Source organism: Brienomyrus brachyistius, chromosome 3 (assembly GCF_023856365.1).
Source record: "Brienomyrus brachyistius isolate T26 chromosome 3, BBRACH_0.4, whole genome shotgun sequence".
NCBI classification, from domain to species: domain Eukaryota; kingdom Metazoa; phylum Chordata; class Actinopteri; order Osteoglossiformes; family Mormyridae; genus Brienomyrus; species Brienomyrus brachyistius.
This window is the reverse complement of record NC_064535.1, coordinates 24,778,969-24,799,857: the sequence shown is the minus strand read 5'-3', so window position 1 is coordinate 24,799,857 and position 20,889 is coordinate 24,778,969. Positions and strand designations below refer to the sequence as shown.

Below are 20,889 nucleotides of genomic sequence, written 5' to 3'. Positions count from 1 at the left end.
TCTCCCATTTTGTCTGAATGAGGGTCAAAGTTTTCACCTTCTCCGAGAATCTGAGGAATCAGGTTATCAGAGAAGTCTAAGAGGTTTGCGAGAAAGGGAATTAAAAAAATATATATCCACAATGAAACTATTCGAGTTGTACTGTACTTATATTTTGCTGCCATCTAGTGGTACATATTTAATACAACTGCGACGAATAGTGGTTCTCAGGCCTCTGAACTAAGTCCCTATTTTTTGACACATTTAAACGTAATAATCAAAATCGCGATTACTTAGGTCAGTTGTGCAAAAGACAAACAAAACTGCAAAATGGCTTCAGTGGGTCCAGAATAATTAACCTACAAAATGTAAACTCATTGTCCACTCCTGTAAATATGAACAACTAACATGAAATAATTGAATTACCACTTTTATCTAATATCCTTTTGATATTAATAATTTAATGATATTAATAACCTTGGCAAGACCCTTAACCCCCAGCTAATATTAATAACTATTAATATCAATGGGAATAATTGACACTAACAAACCACATGAGATCCATATACATTGCTCTTTTTATTAAAAAAAAAAAGTTTTTACAGTTTATTTATACACAACTATTTCAAAGGTCTTAATCATATTTGAGGGCATTTGTCACCTTTGACCATGTCCCATACGTCACAATTCAAAGTAAAGTGAATAAAAAAAAAAAGAAAATGCAAGAAAAACCTAAGAAAGGGTTCTGTGGTCATTACCTCAGCGATTCCCAATCCGGTCCTCGGGGACCTGCAGACCACATTTTTGCTCCCTCCCTGCTCCCAGCAAAAACGTGGACTGTCTGTCCCCAAAGACCAAACTGGGACACAACGTGTTACAGATGAACAATTCCAAGGCTTGATGAGAGTCGAGCGAGTCGCCGTGACTGCTGGCTGTCCGTGCTGTGGACGCCCCCCCAGACCCATAACAGATCTGCACCGAGACGGGCGGGCAGATCGGTAAGGGTGCAGAGGGCCGCACCTAGGGAATCTCAGCGATCCGGCACCCCCGACGGACGACTGCTCTCTCGCGCCAAGATAAACAGAAACAGGCTGGCACAGTCAAGAGGGCGGACTGTGCACTGATGGGTATGGTGCTGGTTTGGGGATTGGGGTCTTGGAACCACAGTGGTGAACATGCAAGGCCACCGTTCCTGTTCCATCCACCACACTGACTCGGGTTTAAGTACAGCTGGGGAGGGACACCTGACAGCCAATGGTCTGAACTCATTTTAGGAGGAAGAAAAAAAAATAATCCTGCAACAGACATAATCAGATAATTTTATTTATTTAATAAATTTACATGGGAAGCATATTTAAGGTTCTTTCAGAGTCTTGGATATTTTTTCTCATTTAAGACCTTAAATTTAGGACTAAAAAAAACAAACAAATATATACTCTTTTTTTTTTAAGGGGGGGAGCTAGCGTTCAGTTGCTAATGGCCTACACAGATTGTCATGTAACAATGTTGCCATGCACTGCTCAAAAAGTTTACTACAGAAACGACGACATGGTCCTAAAAAAGTGTGTTTTTGTGTCCCTCGTTCTGAGGGACAGGAGCCAGGACAGAGAATTCTTAAACTGTGTAACATTCCAGAGATGTTCCTTCAAATTATGAACCATGTTTTCCTGTTTCTTACTTAAGAACTGTAATACAATGCTGCAAAAAATATTTATAAAACCACACAAAATGGGAAGGGGGATGGAAGAATTCAAATTTACTCTTATGGTACGTGAAGGAACTGCAGAACCTGGACTGGAACAATGCGTTTTGGTATAAAAAGCCACTCTTTTCACTGAAAAATAAAGATGGACAACCCAGAGCTCAAAGCAGTCTGCTACTGATAGGCATGTTGAACAAGCCATGAATGACCAGTCAGTTCAGCACACTTAGTTTCCCAGGCTGCAGGCCAGAACCAGTAGCTTAACTGGGCATACATCAACTGGCTGACCCAATTTGGATGTTTGGATTCTAGTCAAGACCAAATTGGACCATCTAATTCCCATTATTGTTCAAGCCCATTGGAGTCTTAGAGAGGGAAACAGATGGGGGATTTAAAATAAAAAAAATCTAAATAAAAAAAGTTCATCTTTTATTCCATTGTGGCATAGATTGCATTCTACTGGTTTAACATATAATTTCTTCATATAAGCAGAGACACACCTGGGCAGCTCTCCTTCCATGGTGTAATGTCATGTTTTGTCTAAACCAAATCCCCATATGGTATCAAACACTGACCTGTACATGTTTCCAAAACTTGCATAAAGGGAAAAGAAAGGATGTTAACATCTTTGGGTATCTTTTTTTTAAACCACAGAATAGAATTAATAAACAAAAATTACTTATATTTTCCTTGACAGGACATTAGTTCAAACAAGCCAAACAAGTAATAAATCCAGACATTTTTAAATTTGAATTCACCACCCAGCAAACTAACTATCCCTACGTAAGTCAAACACCTATTATAGTTTAGCACAAGCGATAGGCAAGTTGATTAAAGTGTAACACAGTAACAAAGACCTGAAAATTCCCCTGCGTTTACCACCATCTAGTGAGTAGCCAAGTAATTCACTACGCTTTACATACGTTACTCTAGCCTTCGAACAGAAGATATTCAAGCTGGACTTTATCTTTTTATAGTATACTAGCTCAAAGCCCTACACAACTTCACTTCTGTATCATGCCACAAAGTACAAAAGGATGTTCAGAGACGGGGGGGGGTGAGAGGGAGGAGGGAGAGAGAGAGAGAGAGAGAGAGAGAGAGAGAGAGAGGGAGGGAGAGAGAGAGACGCACAGGTTTTCCAAAAACTGAGAAGATGAAGTTCGGGAGCGGGAGGCGGACACTTGGGAAGACGAGATTCCACTCGCTCTGACGGAGGAAAAGTAGAAAAGTCTCTGTGCTTAACAGACACCATTAGACCCTGTCCGTCTGCCTAAATGCGGCTCCGTCTTCAAAACCAGCAGAGGATGTTTCCGGCTACGTGGTCTGACAGGCGCATTTGGCTGTGCAGTCACACTCGGAGGTCCTGGCCGGGGCAGGTACAGCACACGCAGAGACGGGACAGTCATACCTCGTTCATTTACACCTCCCCCTAGCAATACACTCAAGAAAGCCCACCTATAGGTAGAAACAAAATCTTTTAAATCTTGGAGGGGGGGGGGGGGGGGGGCTCGACAGTCAGCAGATTAACATACCAGCCAAATGGTTTCAGAAATCATTCTCCCTTGGAGTGGACAACGGCCGCTTCTTAAATGTTTGCTTTCTTTCGGTACGGCTCAAAGGATCCAAATGTGAAAAGAATTATGGCATCTTAAAATCTGATCCGAGGGCAGAAAAAAAAAAAACCCACTTGAAATTGTTCTTGAAGCCGCATTTCCCATTTTTATGATTCCTATTCCAACAACTTCTGAAAGCAACGAAATCCCATCCAGAACGGCCTTTTACAGCAGAGTTGTGCTAAGTGCAAAGACATAGCAAGCGGTGAACCTGTTAGACAGTGTTTAACGGATGTATCCAATCTGAACCAAAAAAAACGACACAAAAACGTCTCAAGGGGGGAGATTAAACGGAAGGGAGCTTCACATCCCATTCCTGATGCGACAACCATCCGCGACATCCTAAATTTATGTCCCCCCCTCCTCCCCCCCCCCCCCCCCCGGGTTTTCGGCGCATCGGTCGCGGAGAGGTGGAGCACACTCAAGCATTACCCGCAGCCTCGCCGCGAGAGGTTTCCCGTCGTGTCCTACAGTGTTCGGCTGCACGTGAGCGAAGTAGACTGGAGGGCAGCGCGGCGCATGCAGTCAGGCTACGAGGCTAATGCAGCGGAATGTGGGAACGCTAATGCGCCTCGGGCGGACAGATGACCGGGAAAATGAGGAACACATACAGGGTGAGATACACACCAACGCTATATCCATAAAAATCCTTGTTTTAGTAATAAAAAAAAATTGCCTTGTTTAAATATGAATATCATAGTCTGCTTCTCAGGGTTAGGGAACCATATAGTCTGTTGTTTAAGGGAGCCGCAATGTACTACAACTCCATATCCTGGGCCTCATCCTCCGAAAAATCTGACATGGAGCTCTCTGACGAAGAGTCCCCGGCACCCTCCTCCTGCTCCTTCAGCGCCTCCTCCGTTGCATATTTCTGGATGTATTCTGCGGAGGAAAAAAAAAGGGAAGGCAGTTATTTACACAGTGCCCCACTGCTATACAGTGAGGTAAACAGCAACATCCCACATAAGGTTTCTCTTATCTAGGGGATGGAACTGCAGGGTGCAGCAAGGAATAGTACCGGGTCCCATAGGGAAGAGGGTGGTAAAGAAATGATGAGAATAAACGAAGACAAACGAAGGCTAACCTTTGATTTTCTGTTTGTACTCCTCTGGTCGGTGGAGATACATGGCAGCAGCATCCCCATTCAGGGGGTCGATGGGGTTGGGGTACGCCAACAGCTGAGGCAGGAACGACTCAAAGATATTGGTTAGATCTGCAATGAAAATATATTTCTTACTAGTACCAATAGAATGATAAATTTCTACCTTCAGAAAAGGGACTCCATCTACGTTGTTAAACTTGTTCAGTAGGCCTCTGATTGTTCTACGTACATCTTGCTAAGTCACATGAATTATATCGGTGCAGTACTGTAAGTTTCAGCTGGTTGTCACTGTTGTGCGAAAGTGCTACTTCGAACGCCTAGAAAATTCTCATAACTGCAGCAGTTCCTACTTTCGGTTTTTGCAAGCTGATTGAACGAAATGGATGAAATGGCTTATAAAAGTGACTGGTGCCAACCGGTGTTTCCCCATCTGCACGGCTCCAGTAAATCAATCAAAATCACAGAATTTTCTATGAATCCAACAATTAGTTAATTAGGAAGTGATTAGTGGGAATTAAACAAAACCAGTAACAAGCAAAAAGGTTAATAAAATACAGTACAATGCACTTTCAACAGCACTTAGCTATACATTCATACTGACTAATCAAAAGGATGGATATATTTTTCTGGTTTGGTTTTTGATATAGCAAGAAGTTCGGATGGATGGACGGATGGATGGATGGATGGAGTCTCGGGTTGGTGCACTGGCACATGAGAAGACGGCACAGCCAGCTACATGCTGCTAACCATTTGTTAAAGGGACTTCGTTCAGAGACATAGGGACACTTCACAACCTTGACTGTGCCAGGAATTACCTCATTAGCAGTACGAGAAATAAGAGGATTAAGGTGCTCTGCTGAGGGCAGAACTCTATACCCCAGACTACACCGCAGCAGACACCCAGCAGCGGGTCCAAACAGGCCCAAGAAAAGCTTGAAAAGCCCCAAGCCCCAGCCGAACACAAAAATGTCCCAGTGGGACTTCTCTCACCGTACAGGGCCGTCCACGTCTGGTTAATGACATCTAGACACACGGTTCCTGACCTTGAAGGCAGAGAGGCAACAGCATGGATGTTAATCCCTACAGGGCACATCTCTCCTCTTAAGGCTCACCTCCGGCAGGACACTCATCATGACACAAATGAGTCAATGCTGGGTCCCCCGCCCTCTCTAGGGGGGGGGGGACCTCCGGAGGTCGGTCTCAGCTTGCAAGCGTGTCATGTGACAAACATAAGCACCATTCACGCTTGGTGCAGCATTTCATACCCCGTGACTGAATGTTTACAACTTTCACTGCCCAGAAGGAAAGCGTCAGGGAGATTGCCCTACGCTATTCAGACAGATGTTTCTGCTCTCGGCTGGACAGAAAGGAGAGAGAGGAACATCGACTGTTAACTGTTTCAAAATGTGGGCATAATTCATGGTCTGCAGAAAGAAAAATATACTGCAGCCACCCTGGCAGAAAACGGATTCAAAGACTCCGAATCAAGCTGCGAGTCAGACACAGGACAGCTTTATTATGTACATAATTCATTGTTGAAATGATATCTTCACTTACGCTTCATCGATGTTGGGATGAAAAATTTTATTCATGAATCCTGGAAGGGAAAAAGAAACAAAACTGTCACACTTTTAACGTGACGACTTTCTGGGTATTTTCATTCAACTTCCTTAGAAACAAACATAAAGGAGTTATAATTTAGATCCTATACTTTTGAATGTGGCTTCCACCCCCAAAGTTGACCAGTCTAAACAAGCGCATTTAGCCAGTCTACATACTTAGGCTTTCAGGTTCTGAATCTGTCTGCTATCGAATCCATTCATATGAAAAAGCCACGAGATTAACTGAATATTTTACCATGATCATTAATAACGTATCAAAGCCTCGGGGCTGATGACTTCTATGCCTCGTCAGAGGTCGTCCCCACAAAACAGAATGCAAGACAAACCCATTGCAGAGATAAGTGTGCTTGACAGGAAACAGGCGAAGTTTAATTGACCTGGGATGCAGCATCCTTCAGGTTCAACCGTTATATTAAAATCCAAAAATGAGGAAATATCTGTGTTCCTGGGATGAAGCGAGAAACAAAACAAATCTCTGGCATTTTTTGTTTATAGTGACAGTGATGTGGGGAAATCCATGGCTATACCTATAGATGGAGATTTGAAGGGGTATTTGTCCGGTAGGTCTACTCGCACTTTCCACACTCCGCCTTCATATGGCGCTATAGAGACAAAAAAAAGAGAAAAAAAAGAAAAGAATACAGAATCCAACCATGAGACATACACACCGGGGGGGAGGGGTAACCGTGGAGAGTAAATAGTGTTACAAACAAATACGAATAATTTCCAAGACTTGAGGCGATATTGGTACATGTAGAATCCTCTTATCCACAACATATCTAAATCTTGCCCATTTTGCACATCTATGAACTTGAACAGACTGTTTTTCTTTGTATCTAACTGTTTTGGTCACCTTCCAGAAAGGGATCAGGGACTCATCGTCGGATATTCACTGGCTGGTGGGCCAGCAGCGTCCCTTCACTTGCCTGATGAAAAGCTGGAGGGAGCTCTGCAGTCCCCAGACAGGTCTGCCAAAGAGGAACCTGGCAGGGCTAAAACGGGCCAAGTCGACCCCAGCCAGACTCCAGTGGGCGGGGGCCGCAGCTGAGAGCTCGTGTTACTTATATTTTGGGCAGCACCTTCGGCCAGCTTTGCCTACCTTTTTAAAGTCGCATGGGCCTGGTGAATTTACAGAGACACTGACATCTGCCTGGTGGAAAAACAGGAGAAAAGGCCTCCCATCTTTTCCAGCTATAATTAACGGGGTATTTTTAACAGCTGTGCAATGAGGAAGAATGACAACCATTTCCTCCTTCCACGCAGCCTTTGCTACCCCACCCTCAGACAGTCATGACGGTTCGCCCGTCTCACCACACTACCCAAACCCATCTTGATCTCTCTCTCTCTCTCTCTCTCTCTCTCTCTCTCTCTCTCTCTCTCTCTCTCTCTCTCTCCCCCCCCCCACTGAAAAAAGCCTGGGTGGGAGCAGCTTTTCACGCGGCATAAGGGGGCAGAAGGAAAACACAAGCTGACGTGATGACTCCACTTTTTTTTTTTGAAACGGTGACGTTTCTTTATGTACAGCTCAAAAATAAATGGTCTCAATGAGCTATTTCATACTCATCACTTGTCCTTTTCTTACAAAGGGGCGGTGCTTAGGCAGAGAGACACAGACAGAGAGACACAGACAGACAGACAGCACACCTCTTCACACTGACAGCACTTACTTCCTTGTGGTCCGTAAAACTTCACTACGAATTCATTGAGCCCACTTAAGATGGTGACTTCATGCTTGCTTTCAATGCTGCGTTGGTGCGTCAAGGACAATGTTTTAGGTTCATTACACAGAGTACAAGGAGTGTAGCAGAGACCTGGGACCCTTGTATGCTGAGCCTCTCTGGGGTCCCCACCAACCCCATTGACCATCCCCCCTGCCCACCCCGACCTGAGGAGCGACTCCTAGCACATCACCTCCAAACTCATCACAACTGCAAAGTTGCAAATTCCCCTGAACAGCCGGCATCCCCTGCACAAAGCGCTCTATTTTCAGACACCGTACGCACTTAACAGATGCTGTATGCTGATTGCACAATATTTACAGAGGAATAACGTGGAGATATAGCACGCTCCTCGCCTTCTCAGAAAAACACGAATAAGGCAGAGTGTCGTCTAAATTAAACCTGGGGGCTCCCGCTCAGCAGACAGGCCACTGCGATCCGTCATAAGGGTTCAGAAGGAGTCTAGTGGGGGTAGAAAGGAAAAGCTGATCAAGAGGAACTAAGAACCCAAATGGACCTAGTCATTCACGTTATTAAAACAGCACACCACTGGGCACGTGGTTGTGGGATCGATTCCCACCCACCTGGTACGCACACTGTAAACCCTCCAGGACTAGCCATCGCCAAGCAACAGGGTTGCTGCTGCATCTTTCCAATGAAGCCTCATTATGCAGGTTTGTAAATTAAACAACGATCCATTTATGGAGGCAGTCCATCTCCGTGTGTAGAGAAAATAAAATTAATTCACTCGCACCGCCGAAAGCACAGAATCGAACATAAAACGCGCCGTGAAATACAATACAAAATGAACTCTTTCCAATTTAATTAGGGGACTTTAACAGGCCATGAAATGAAGCCTCCAGTTCTGTTTTGCTGTAGGAAGGACTTTGGGCCCCAAAGTGCACTGGTCACTGTGTTTACAATCACAATAAATCAATCACAGCGATTAATAGGCGGAATGGCTGGGGCATGGCGGAGCACCAGACGGACCATCAGGAAAGCCAGGAGCTTCTCAGGACGCCTGTGGAAACTGAATGAGGGCCAGCGTTGCCGTGGCTGATGATGCAGCATGTTCAGCCACTCCGGGGCTCTCGGGGACTGGGGGGGACCTTCACCATTGCTTGGGAAATCTGGGCCTCATCGGGACCCCAGCATGGCCCTGACCGCATCTTATTTGCATCTCCAAGGGCTGGCAATCACCCCCGCTACCCCTGCGGAGATGGACTGTTCCGAGTCCTATGCTGCGAGGGCGAAGGCGTGGCCTGCGGAATCGAGCCCGGTGGATTTTGAGTCCACCCCCCCTCCGTCACGCCTGTCACTCCTGCCATTGTGGAAAGGGGAGGTGCAGCACCACGCAGGGACCCCACACACTGCGGTAAGGCCGCAATGAAAGGCCAGCGGCCCAGCCACCACAGCCGAGGCGGCCCATTCGCAGACCTGCTCCCGCGAGCTGAGGCGGCCAACTGGCCAGCCCACTTCAGCTGCCCCTGTGCTGGCTTCCACTTCCAGCTTCTGATCTGGCCTCTGGGTCTGAATGACCCTCCTTAGTAAACAGATCTCAGATCCCTTCCTTGGACACAGAGTTCCATGTGACAGTGGGAATGGGAGCATTTTCATGATGCACAAACTGTAAACATCAGGGTGATCACAAAAGCCAAAATGAAAAGTTCCGCAATCTGACCCCCAACTTACAGAAAGCAGGGGGTTCCCAACCCCACCATCCACAGCAGAACACTGGGGGGTTTGGGAAGGACACTATTTCCTCTTTTTTCACATGATGTGTTCTGTTTGAATCGAATCAAATGGAAACACCCCCCCCCCCAAATTTTACAGCACATGACATTTTTGTACGAAATAAAACCACGAAGTCATTTCAATCATGACACATAACTATAAAGTGTACTAAAATTTTTTATTTTTTTTAATTTTGGGTTCAATTTTACTAATCACACATCTTCATATGACTAACCTGATGCAACCGAACAGATCGCCTGTGTCCACAGGCTGCATCGCAGGGTACAGCCTGAAACAGCCTTTATAGGGTTAAATCGCACTGGAGATTTATTTCGAGTTCAGGCTGCAGTACATGGCAGCAGATCCAGATGGAAAGGACCTCGCTCCTTCCCTGTAGCCCTCCAGAGAGGAAGAGCAAGTCTGCATCTGACAGCCATTTTCAGACTCTCAAAACCGAGTCCTGAACCACTAAACGGGCATATCATTCACCGTTAAAACAAACAGTGTTTCAACATGGAATAATCGTGCCGTGTGCAACTGATTACATACATGGTCGTCTGGATTCCTCAAGGCTATTCCATAAAGGGGATAGAAAGCAGAGAAAAAAACTGGGGGTGGGAGGGGGTTGGGTGGTAAGGGGGGGGGGCGGGGGCAAAACAAAAGGACCCAGTTTCATATTTTTTCAGCGAGTGAAAACGGTTTTTTAAACAGTGGGGCTCACTGATCATTCCTGGTTCCTTCTTAAAGGGGAGGAGACATTCATAAACAAAGCAGATTTCTTCAGCTCCCCAAGTGGAGCTGACACCCTGAAACCCAGCCTTGTGGGGAAGGGGGGGGGGGCGGGGAGTAGTCTGCCTGGAATTGGCTGAATTCCACACTGGAGCACTTGTGCACACCCCACGATGCTGGGACGGCTTTACAGACTGACCTCCCGTTTTTTTTCTTGAAAATAACGCTGGCTGCCCCCACGCGGAATGGCCCCTTCCATCTCACACATATTTCCCTGAAGGTCTGAAGCTACACGATCAGCCGAATGGTCTTTGGGTTGGCTGGGGAGGGGGGAGGTCACAAATCAGACCACGAGGATCATAAGTGATGAAGGACGCTACACTCTCCTCCACCTGCCTCACGAGTCACAACATTACACACCCTGCCATTCAACAGAGCCTCTCTCTTTCAGCTCGGCAGAGACGTCCAGCAGCCTGCTAGGAACTTAGTGTGAGCCCAGGTTGTCCAGAGAGAAAGGAGAGGAATTCCAACACCTTTCAAGGCGGTCAGACAAGGTCAGATCCCTTAAGCACAAGCAGGAGTCCTAATTACAGACCAAGGCACATAGGAACACAAAGGGAATCTATATTTACATTACATATACCTTACACACACACACACACACACACACAGGGAGTATGTAGAAATGAGACACGCTTAGGTACACTTGACTCTACATTGACACAAAACAGAACAAATGCATACCTGCATGCACACCAGCCCTCGGAGCTCAGGGCCACCCACACCCCAATGGCCTTAACTGCAGGGGTGGGCAATCCTACCCACAAAGGGCCAGTGTGTAGGCAGGATTTAAGAAATAACCTTTAGGTCAGCTGTTCAAACCCAGGTTTTAGGAATCTTCATCCAATCAGTAGTAATCTAATTAGAGAGTTGCAGCGAAAATCTGCATACATGATGGCCCTTTCCGCATGAGATTGCCCACCCCTGCTTCCTGGATCTAGTTCCCATTTGCCTCCCGCACCTGCAGCTCCGGCGCAAGGCCACACGCGGTTAAACCTCGAGGATGCACCGTCTCCTGTCACCTCTACGAGATAAAGGACAGGACGCTGCGTAACTAAGCGACAAAAGGGCCCTTGCCTGGCCGGCTGCAACGATGTGGCTGACAGAGATTAAACCCCTGCTGAAACAAAGACAGTGGAGCAGGCAGCAGACGAGAGCCCCAAACAGCCCCTACCTGAGCAAGACATTAATCAGCAGCAGCCGTTCATGAAAAAGATGGACAGATGCCTCGCGCAGCTGGTACGCAAACTGAACAAACAAACCCCCTAAGACATCGCATTAGGCCAGCGTTCCTCATCCCAGTCCTCGGGGAGCTTCCAGACAGTCCACATTTTAGCTCCCTCCCAGCTCCAGCCAATCAGGAACACCGAATACCTGGTACTGACTGGCGGTCCCCACAGACTGGACTGAGAAATACTGCAATGGGCCACATAACCTCATTGGTTAGCCCTTTCTATGCAGACTCTCTTTATCAATGACTGGCAGGAACTGATTATGTTAACCGAAAAACATTTTAATAATTACTTCGTTTTAAAAGTCGCCAAAACCTTAACTTGGATTTCAACCCCCCCCCATTTTGGACACTTGTACAAGCCTGACTGATAAGGGGGGGGCAGGTCCTCTACCCTGGACACCATGTTCTCCAGTCATGTTAGCCAGCCTCTCACACAGGCTCTGCCAACACTCCCCCCCCCCTCTGCTGCTTAGAGATAACCCCACTACTGGGAGGCCCTGATAGGGTCACAACCCGCAAAGCACCACCACACCCTAAAGCAAACACAGAGGAGAAGCGCGGTACAGGGCAGCCGGGACATCAGTGCGCATCTCAGGGGCAGATGCCTGGATCACGATAAGACCAGTTAAGAGTTCAGCTTCACAAACATACTCCACATGTCTGTAACCTACTCAGTCTTGACCCAGACATCAGTAAACATGGTAGGGCAGGCAGTCAGTCCACGGCGAACTCTAAAAATAAAAATTCAGCCATATATGTTACTGAGCAGCTTTTAATTCTGAAGTTGTCTGCCCCTCTACCTTGCGAGAAACTCAATCTGAAGGCCCATCATGAAACTTCCATTAACCAGACCACTGAACAGATCTCATTCTTACTTTGGGGCCAGCTGTACCAAAATGGACTTTGGTTAATGGAACCATATCAAACCAGAACTGGATCTGGCAATCTTGTTTATTAAATTCTTGATTATAATATCCGATTAAGAAAACGTCAACTAGAACAGCATCCTGCAGACGGCCATTCGTGTCTGATTTGGTGTCACATAGCAAACCTTATTCCTGAGAGGTGCTTACTCCCCACTGGGACAGTTCACTGGATTGTTCTCTATGACTTTGTGTTCTTGCATGAGTAGTCTGAAACTCCGCCCACTTTGCATATCAATGGGCGCCCGAACCACAGATGGGACAAATTAAAATACTACTGTAAATAGCTTTTGGTCTTGGAGAACCATGCCTCGCAAAGGTCAGGTGGGCCGCTCTGCATGCCGCATCATGCTTCAAGTTCCTAGAAATTAAATCACACGGGGACGGGTGTGCGGAGCCTGCCAAACCAGTGGTGCCACCAAAAGTGCTGTTTGGCCCACTGCAGCTCAGCCGACCCCCTATACACTCACTGGAACAGCTAGAAAGTCAGTAACCAGCACTCTGACTCTTCTTATGCACAATAACCAGAACTACTGACTAAGCATCTGGTCCACCACACACACACACACACACACACACAGACACAGACACAGACACAGACACAGACACAGACACACACACACACACACACACACACACACACGCTGGAACTGTAGCTTTTCTTACAAGTTTAGAGACATTAGGCATTTCTTTGTCTGAGCACAGCGAACACAAAGTCACTGAAGAGTCTTTTTTTCACAAGCTGGCCAATATACGCTGATATACTGGCACAAAGACAGGTCTATCGCATTCCACAGTGTTACTTATTTTACCATTTACTATAAAAAGGCAACCCCTCGATGCAAAAAAAGGCGACTTACAGTCAAGAGGGGAGCATTAGTCTATCTAGGTTTCGATGGGAAGCCCACCATGGCAATTCCGTCGCGTGATATGAATCTCACACCTCGCCTTCACAAGTGACCAGCCTTTCTGCAGCTCAGGACAACGTCGCAGGACAGGCATTGAGCTGGGGGGGGGGGGGGGGGCTCATTTGCATAACATTCAACGAACACTTGTCACAGGAATAACATGCCATAATAATCTTTCAGCTCTCAGCTTCGGAGAGACTTCTGAGCCTGGCTGGGGCAGAACAAAGAGCCAGTCATCTCAGGGAGTTCGTTTGAGAAGCCCCCCCCCCCCCACTCACCCCCCCTAACCCCATGCTTGATTTTGGAGAGGAGGGGTGTCTGCTGTCTGCATAGGGCTACAAAGCAGTGTCAGGTGCAGAATCGATGCGAGTTGAAGTCGGCGAGACACAATAGGTGAGGCAAGACAGAAAATCTAGCTGTTAGCATTCTTGGCAGGCAGCTTGCTGAACACCCATGGGTCCTTTTTCACACCGGTTAACCCCCGTTCCAATACACGCAATGGGAACACAAGCAGTGGAAAGGGGGAAAAAAAAAAACTACAAAGGGGAATGAAGGTTGACAACGAAGTCAGTGTGCTCTCACTGAGTCTGCAAAACATCTGTGCATAGTGCAATGCAGATCCCGAAGAAAAACGACCATTTTTAATCTATTACACAATTCTTTTATACAAAATCACACATTCATTAAAAGCCTTGGTGCTAAGATTAATCAGGCCTTTCAGGAAGCGCTGACACCTGGCTCTCCCTCCCCGCTGCACAGTCCCCGCCTGGGGGCCTGCGGCTTCCAGTACTCGGGCACACAACCAGGCTCACGCCACATGGACCAGAAGCAGGACAAGCTGGGGACAATCCAAGAGCCTCACGGACACCAGGCCCTTGGGCTCTGCTCAAAGGTCCTTCTGAGAGGGTCGAACAATGAGAGCCGTAAATTTAAAATGACAAATCGATGCCAGGTTGTCGTCGTCCCCCCTCCCCCCTTACAAGAAAAAGCACATCTGAATGGTTCGACTTATTCTGATACTGTGGCGTCCCACGAGACACGCAGGGAAAAATGCTTCAGGGAACTCATTTCCACACACTCAAAAGACTTTTAGGTGAAAACGAAGCTAATTCAGACACAGGCACATGGCAGCACTAACAGACCAAAACAAAAGGAGAATATGCAGACGCTAATCGAAATCCTTCACTTCTTAAAAATTATGCTCACGTCTCCCTTCAGGCTGCTGTAACTATTCTATAATTTGAGGGCAACGCGACCGCCTGCTCTGGAATTTTTAAATCATCTCTCACATTCAAAAGAATAACATTTCCGTTACGAAGTGGGAACAACCACATACAGTAGTTCTGAGTGCACATAACAATCTGTCATACTCTAAATACTTAGCAAAGGCTTATACTTAAATGGGCAGCTTGTCAGCAGAAAGAGCAGAGCGTTACCCACACTGAAGAGGGAGAGCTATTTTATCAGGAGATGTGACGTTACAGCCATATGCCAAATTATGAATTTCAGAACTGGGGCTCAGTTAAACATGGCGGTCTGACACCTCAGGCAAGACGATTCAGCCTTTTCAACAATGGCCTCCTGAGCCAAACACGACACAAATACCTCTGCATGCCAACCTGCAAACCTACACCTGAGTTAGTCCCACCTCCAGCATAAACAGAGGCGTCTATTCACTCACTTCTGGCAGAGTTACTTATGGCTGGGAAGCACATAATGCATAGTCTGGGTGGTAAGTATTTATAAACTTTAAAGACAGAACTGAAATGACATAAATATTTAAACATACAACTCCAGAATTAGATACATAATCTACATAAATTGTGATGTCCTCAGAGATGATTAGTTTACAATTTGCAGACATATTAATCATAAACCTTTCTGGTACACATCAAATATGTAACGGAAATACTACTGTAAATAGTCAATGTTGAAAATAAAGTAAATTAAATAACTTTACTGGAATAAAAAAGATCATAAGAAGAAATAACTGTCTGACAATTTGATTTTACTTTAAGTTCTTTGCTCTGTATACAATGAGGCCAGTAAAGTTTAACACTCGCCTATCTCAACCTAAAAATGAAATGCATGTTAAGATATTAAACACGAAAACATCTCACTGTCTACCTTTGTAGCTAGTGTCAAGCAGCCTCTACTATGGTTTTCACTCACATAACAGTGCAAGCATGATACACAGAATATAAATAAATAAAACTGACAATTCGCCAAGCAGTGCAATTCGCTGAATGGTTTATATATTGACAAGTCTTCTCCTCATCAGGGTCTACAATGCCTATTCATTTCTGGGTATTTCAACGTGTGTAAATATAAAAGACACAGGTGGACTTATTTGCCTGACAAGAGTGTTTCATTCAGTGAAGGAAGTCTTAAAAACTCGGGTGAAGTCAGTAATTTAAAGACAGTTACTGGAATAACAAAGACTTGCTTCAGCGGTTGTGGGATAATGACACAAAGAAAAAAAGCCCACCTCTCCAGACAGCTGTGCTGCCAGTCCCTGCCCCCCACCCCATCCAGGCTACACCAAGCCCAACCATAGCAGTGACACACCAGTAATATAGCCGGCATAGACGCCTTCACAGGTCATATCTTTTGTGGTAGCTTAATCTGCACTGAAGCTCCATTCAGAGGTCGGTCTGACATTCATTAGATGTTCACCCATCCAACAGAATTCTCCCTCCCGCTGCCTGGCTCCCCCCAGCGGACGCTGCACCCTCAGGAACGATCTCGGAGCTGCGTGCCATTTTCAGGTTATGGTGCAATGGCAAAACGGGAGGATCCGGAGCAGGCACGCGGATATACGGGCGCACACGCGCACGCATGCACGAACTCATGTGCCGCACATGCTCAGTGGCACAGGACACAGTACAGGCAGCGGCTGATCCCCACAGTGCAAGAATGACACAAGACTGTGGAGAGCAGGAATGTGCTAATTCCAGAGGAGAGGACACAAAGCAAGTTAATCCTGCAGGTTAGCTAGTTGTTCCTCAGGCTAATGTGGGGGGGAGGGACTCCACTACCCTGCCGGTGGTCTTCACACTCCTAAGGGCTGATTTACACTTCTGCATAAAATCTATGCCATCGGTACACTGTAGGCACCCTCCACTACAGCCTGACACACACCTCCCCATAGATGTAACTACAGGCATCAGAGTACACTGTACCCTATGACACAGAAGTATAAATCAGCCTTAAATCAGACAGCAGCCACCCCTGGAAAAGTTTTGAAACCTCCTTCCTCTTACATCACCGATCACATTACAGCCTGCACACCAACTATAGTTTGACACACAGAGGCGGCCTCTTATTGGCCTGTGCACCCGCAACTAACCCCATCTCTATTTCATATATAATTAACCAATGTGAATTTGCATTCATTCTCCTTTGAACTCCAACTGATTATTTCAATAAACAGGGATAAAAATGTGTAATCACGATTTTCTCTTCATAATCAATTTAAGTCCATACTAGTTCTACTGAGATGCAAACAAATACTCTACACGCATATAACAAGCTTCTAATAACGTTTCTTGCCTGCAACCGTCAATATACAGACAGGCACACAACTCCAAAATAACCTAAAACTGATCAAATTCAGCAGGTGGGATCTCCACCACTGCCAGTACCAACACGCTTCGCTGTCACTCTGCATCAGCTGTTTTAGTCCCGCCCCCTACTAGTTTCCGGGTAGTAACAAACTAGCCAATCAGTGCGCCAGTTTCCACCGCAAGAGGACAAAAACAAGCCGTCCTCACCATCTTCGAAGCTCGCAAATACTTCAGGAACTCCGCGATAACTACGGCTGAAGTTTGCGACACCGCAACATCGACAGAAAATGGGATAGTGACTAAACTACTCGAGGGGGGGACACGGAGAAAACAGCTCCGTGTGCTCGAGTGGGTTTTAAAAAAATATATATGCCGCATTTCTTCAGATTATTACGGTTCTGGTTCCTGTTTATTACAACGCGGTTCAGAATCATCGAAGGACGGAAACAACAAAAGCGGCAGCATCGTCGTTTAGGGCCGCCGGCCCGGGTGACGTAAACGGAGATACGTTACCGTGTGTGGCTGCGGCGCCGACGGTGCTCCGTTTCGGAAGAACCACTTCGTCCCCCGTGATTAGACATTAAAAGTCTATACCCTACCTATACATAGCAGGAGATCGGAGGGATGGGGGGGTACCGTCTCAAAACAAACGAAACACATGCATCTATTCTAAATAATAATTAACTCATACGTGTACAATAAGTGCATATGTTTCACAGTGATAAGTTAACAGATCACAATACAATGGAAAAGAAACGCGTTTTTTGTGTGTTTTGAGCAATTTATGAGAGAGGAAGAGAGTGGAACAAGGAAAAAAAAACACACCCACACCCTCAACAACTTTTGTGTTGTAACAAAGTTGGCAGTAGGCCTTTACATTACGTCCCGGAAAATGGACATCCTACGGTCCATAAGTAGGAAATAAAACACCGTAGAGTTATTGGTGGCTCTCCGTGTTGAAGTTGGACACAGTCAAGCCCATGTCAGATATACAAACGGGACAATGATTAACACAAATTCCGCAACCAGCAACTAGCTAAATCGTTCGGCACATACAAAACCCCAAAGCCATTTTCAGGGGGTTTATAATATTACAGCGAAAAGGCCAGACGTCCACTGTGAATGACAATGACGGCTTGTTTGCTAACGTAAACAAACAAATGATGTTAACAGCTGAAAGACCCACTTGCAATAAGAGTGTAAAATATGACTTAGATGTTTTAATTGTCTAGAGTCAGCAAGGCATCTAGAAATAAAACATACAATTTAGCTCATACGATTGAGCTAATTATACACTAATCGCTGTAACAGCTTCAATGCATCAGTTTCCCCATTTGTAGCTATTTATATATTTAATTTTTCCACCATTAACCGCCACTAGCTAGCTAAATATCCACTGCACAATCCGAAGGATTATACATCTTCACTACAAAGGTTCAACCCTTTTCCTCAGAGAGACGAAAATGAAATGGAAAAACACCGAGATGGCACGTAATGGTTGTTTTGATGAGCCGTGGCTTTTATCGGTGGCTAGCTAACATGCTAACAAGTAATGGTGCAACAATACCTGTAATTTCTTACCCAGCAAACAAATGACAAAAGCAATATCCCAAAGCTACGATGATTACACCCAAATGACAAAGCTAAATGGGACGATACCGGCCATGTTAACAACAACAGTATCAAATTCATAAAGGGAACCATAGGCGGCCATCAAAACATAATTTTTTACTTTTGTTGTCATAAAACCCTAAGATCAACCATACGTGATTATTTACTCAGAAAACACATTTCTGTCAGGCAAATACCAAATAAGATTTTAAATGACAGCGTTATGATATTAAAACAGCTGTCATTACATTTTCTATCATATAACGAAAATATCTTTTCTTGTTTCTGTTGTTTATGTTCTGAAAAGGATACAGTTTCACCACGTCGGTATCCATTCGCCTTTTACCCGGACTTGGAGACGACATTTTTATATTCCTCTGTAGAATAACAATGTAATGATCTCCTCTCTCGGTCGTTTGAACGGCGGAGTTTTGTATTATTTGTTGTTTTTCATTTGCCTCAGCAAATCGCAGACCACACAAAATTATTCAACGCAACCCCCACTTTCGCTCCGCAGCTATTTCTCGCTATCTTGGTATCCGCTGCCTCTCTTGCTCTCTGTCCTAAAGCCTCTATCCCTCCGCCATTGACGCAGTATTTCAGCGACAGTCGTTTAAACACCAAAGTTTTATTGGTTTGCGTCAAAATAAATCGCCGTGCTAGAGGTGTAGTTTTATTAGAATTGGTGAACACCCAGAGCGTCAAAACCTAGTTCTGACATGAGTTCAATAGGTATAAAAAATTACATGTATTTCATTTGCGCCTTAATGACAAGTTAAGTGAAAAATGATCCTGAAAACAACATTAATGTTGCAGTTATATTTATCCGTATAAATAAAGCCAGCTATCAGAATCCGAAGGACCTAGCCTGAGCTGCTCCAACCTGCTGATAAATATCGAGTCATGCACAATATCAAACACTGCTAGAAAAGGTAAATTACATAAAAATGAGTTTCTCAGAAACGCTAACAAGTGTTTACCTGAGACAAACGACTGCTTTAAGAAATCTCTGCATTGCATGGATTAAACATATAATAATTAGAGCCCTCACTTGTTTTAAAAATCAAAACTTAATTTTAAGAAATGTATGTGTTAAGAAGCAGCTATAGCTGGTCACTAACCACTGGCTGTGCATAATTGTGCTGCCCGATGTCTGACAAAAAGGAAAAAAAAAAAATCATTTTTCTTCATTAATCCCCCCAAACTACACAGGGTGCTCAATACTCTTAAAGCTCACTCACAAACTCAAGTTAAATATTTCTGGCTAAACAGGGATGTGCATCCCCAGATCTCTGTCCCCTGCACATGTTGGTCGGAGAATTAGGCCCTTTCAGGACCTTTTTCAGTGATTTTCAGTGACAAATTATAATGTTATGTATCCATTCAAGCATTAGTTATCCATTAATGGCTTATCCATTACATTGTATCGCTGAGTCTGGAGTCTAACCCATAAGCACAAGCTGGGGACTTACTGGATGAGATGCCAGTCCATCCCAGTAATCAGCCTACTGTCCAATATACTTATAATAAAACAGGCCACCCATACAGGTCAATTACTTCCAGTGAGGAACACACCCTCTGTATAAATCAGAGCAAGACCAGCCTCACCAAACAAACACTTTGGCACCTGTTTGCTTCACCTTGTTGGCAGTACCATCAAATTTACTTTCCATGTTCCTTTCCAAGTAAAACAACTCTGCATTTAAAGGAGGGCAACCGTGTTTTTCCATCCATGCATCTCACCTCAGTACAAACACTGAGTAGTGTGCCTTAGTATAACCCCAACCAGAAACATCACATTTTTCCCAAGGTGTCTTTTTATATGAAACAGGGGTTTCGTAGAAATTGTTTTATAAGCCATGCTGCTCTACATTAGCCCTGTTGTATTGATATTGTCGACTCATCTTCCAACTGCTTTTTTCTAAAGAAGGTCAGTTCTAGCTATAGGCAGAATAGGCATTGTGATTAGTCCCTGAATTATCTGCGCTGTCAGGAGGGCTGGAATTTATCTCAGGCAGAAACAGGCCAAAATATAGGGACACCAGCTAGTGTGACATTTATATCGGTAGAGGAAACCTACACAACCCAAGCACAGCATGCAAACTCCACATAAACACAGAGGGGAGGCAACATTCGGACCCTCAAAACTGGAAGTATAAGGCAACAGCACTACCCACTGAACTATCATGCCACCCATCACGAAACACTAGTATTTTCAGGTATGACATAGTACACATACGTTCTCTGACAAGCACTTAGGATTAATGACCGGTCCCAGGTGACGGCAAAGATGACATCAACACGCATGTCGCTTCGTAGAATAAGGAGAATTGCCCTTTGAATATAAAGGTTATTTTTCATGTGGACTAAGATCGTTCAGTTATAGTT

General features: G+C 45.2%; 1 protein-coding gene across 1 annotated transcript; it reads right to left on the bottom strand.

Annotated features, from left to right (window-relative positions):
* Positions 1 to 534: 534 nt before the first annotated feature.
* LOC125738412 (ubiquitin-conjugating enzyme E2 H) lies at positions 535 to 19,101 on the bottom strand. Its single transcript, XM_049007315.1, has 7 exons — positions 18,814 to 19,101; positions 7,686 to 7,762; positions 6,546 to 6,620; positions 5,954 to 5,993; positions 5,387 to 5,439; positions 4,379 to 4,507; positions 535 to 4,176 (listed from the first exon to the last, which is right to left on the bottom strand). Exons 1-7 carry the CDS (start codon positions 18,864 to 18,866, stop codon positions 4,052 to 4,054), a joined length of 552 nt encoding a protein of 183 aa, XP_048863272.1. The 5' UTR covers positions 18,867 to 19,101; the 3' UTR covers positions 535 to 4,051.
* Positions 19,102 to 20,889: the final 1,788 nt, after the last annotated feature.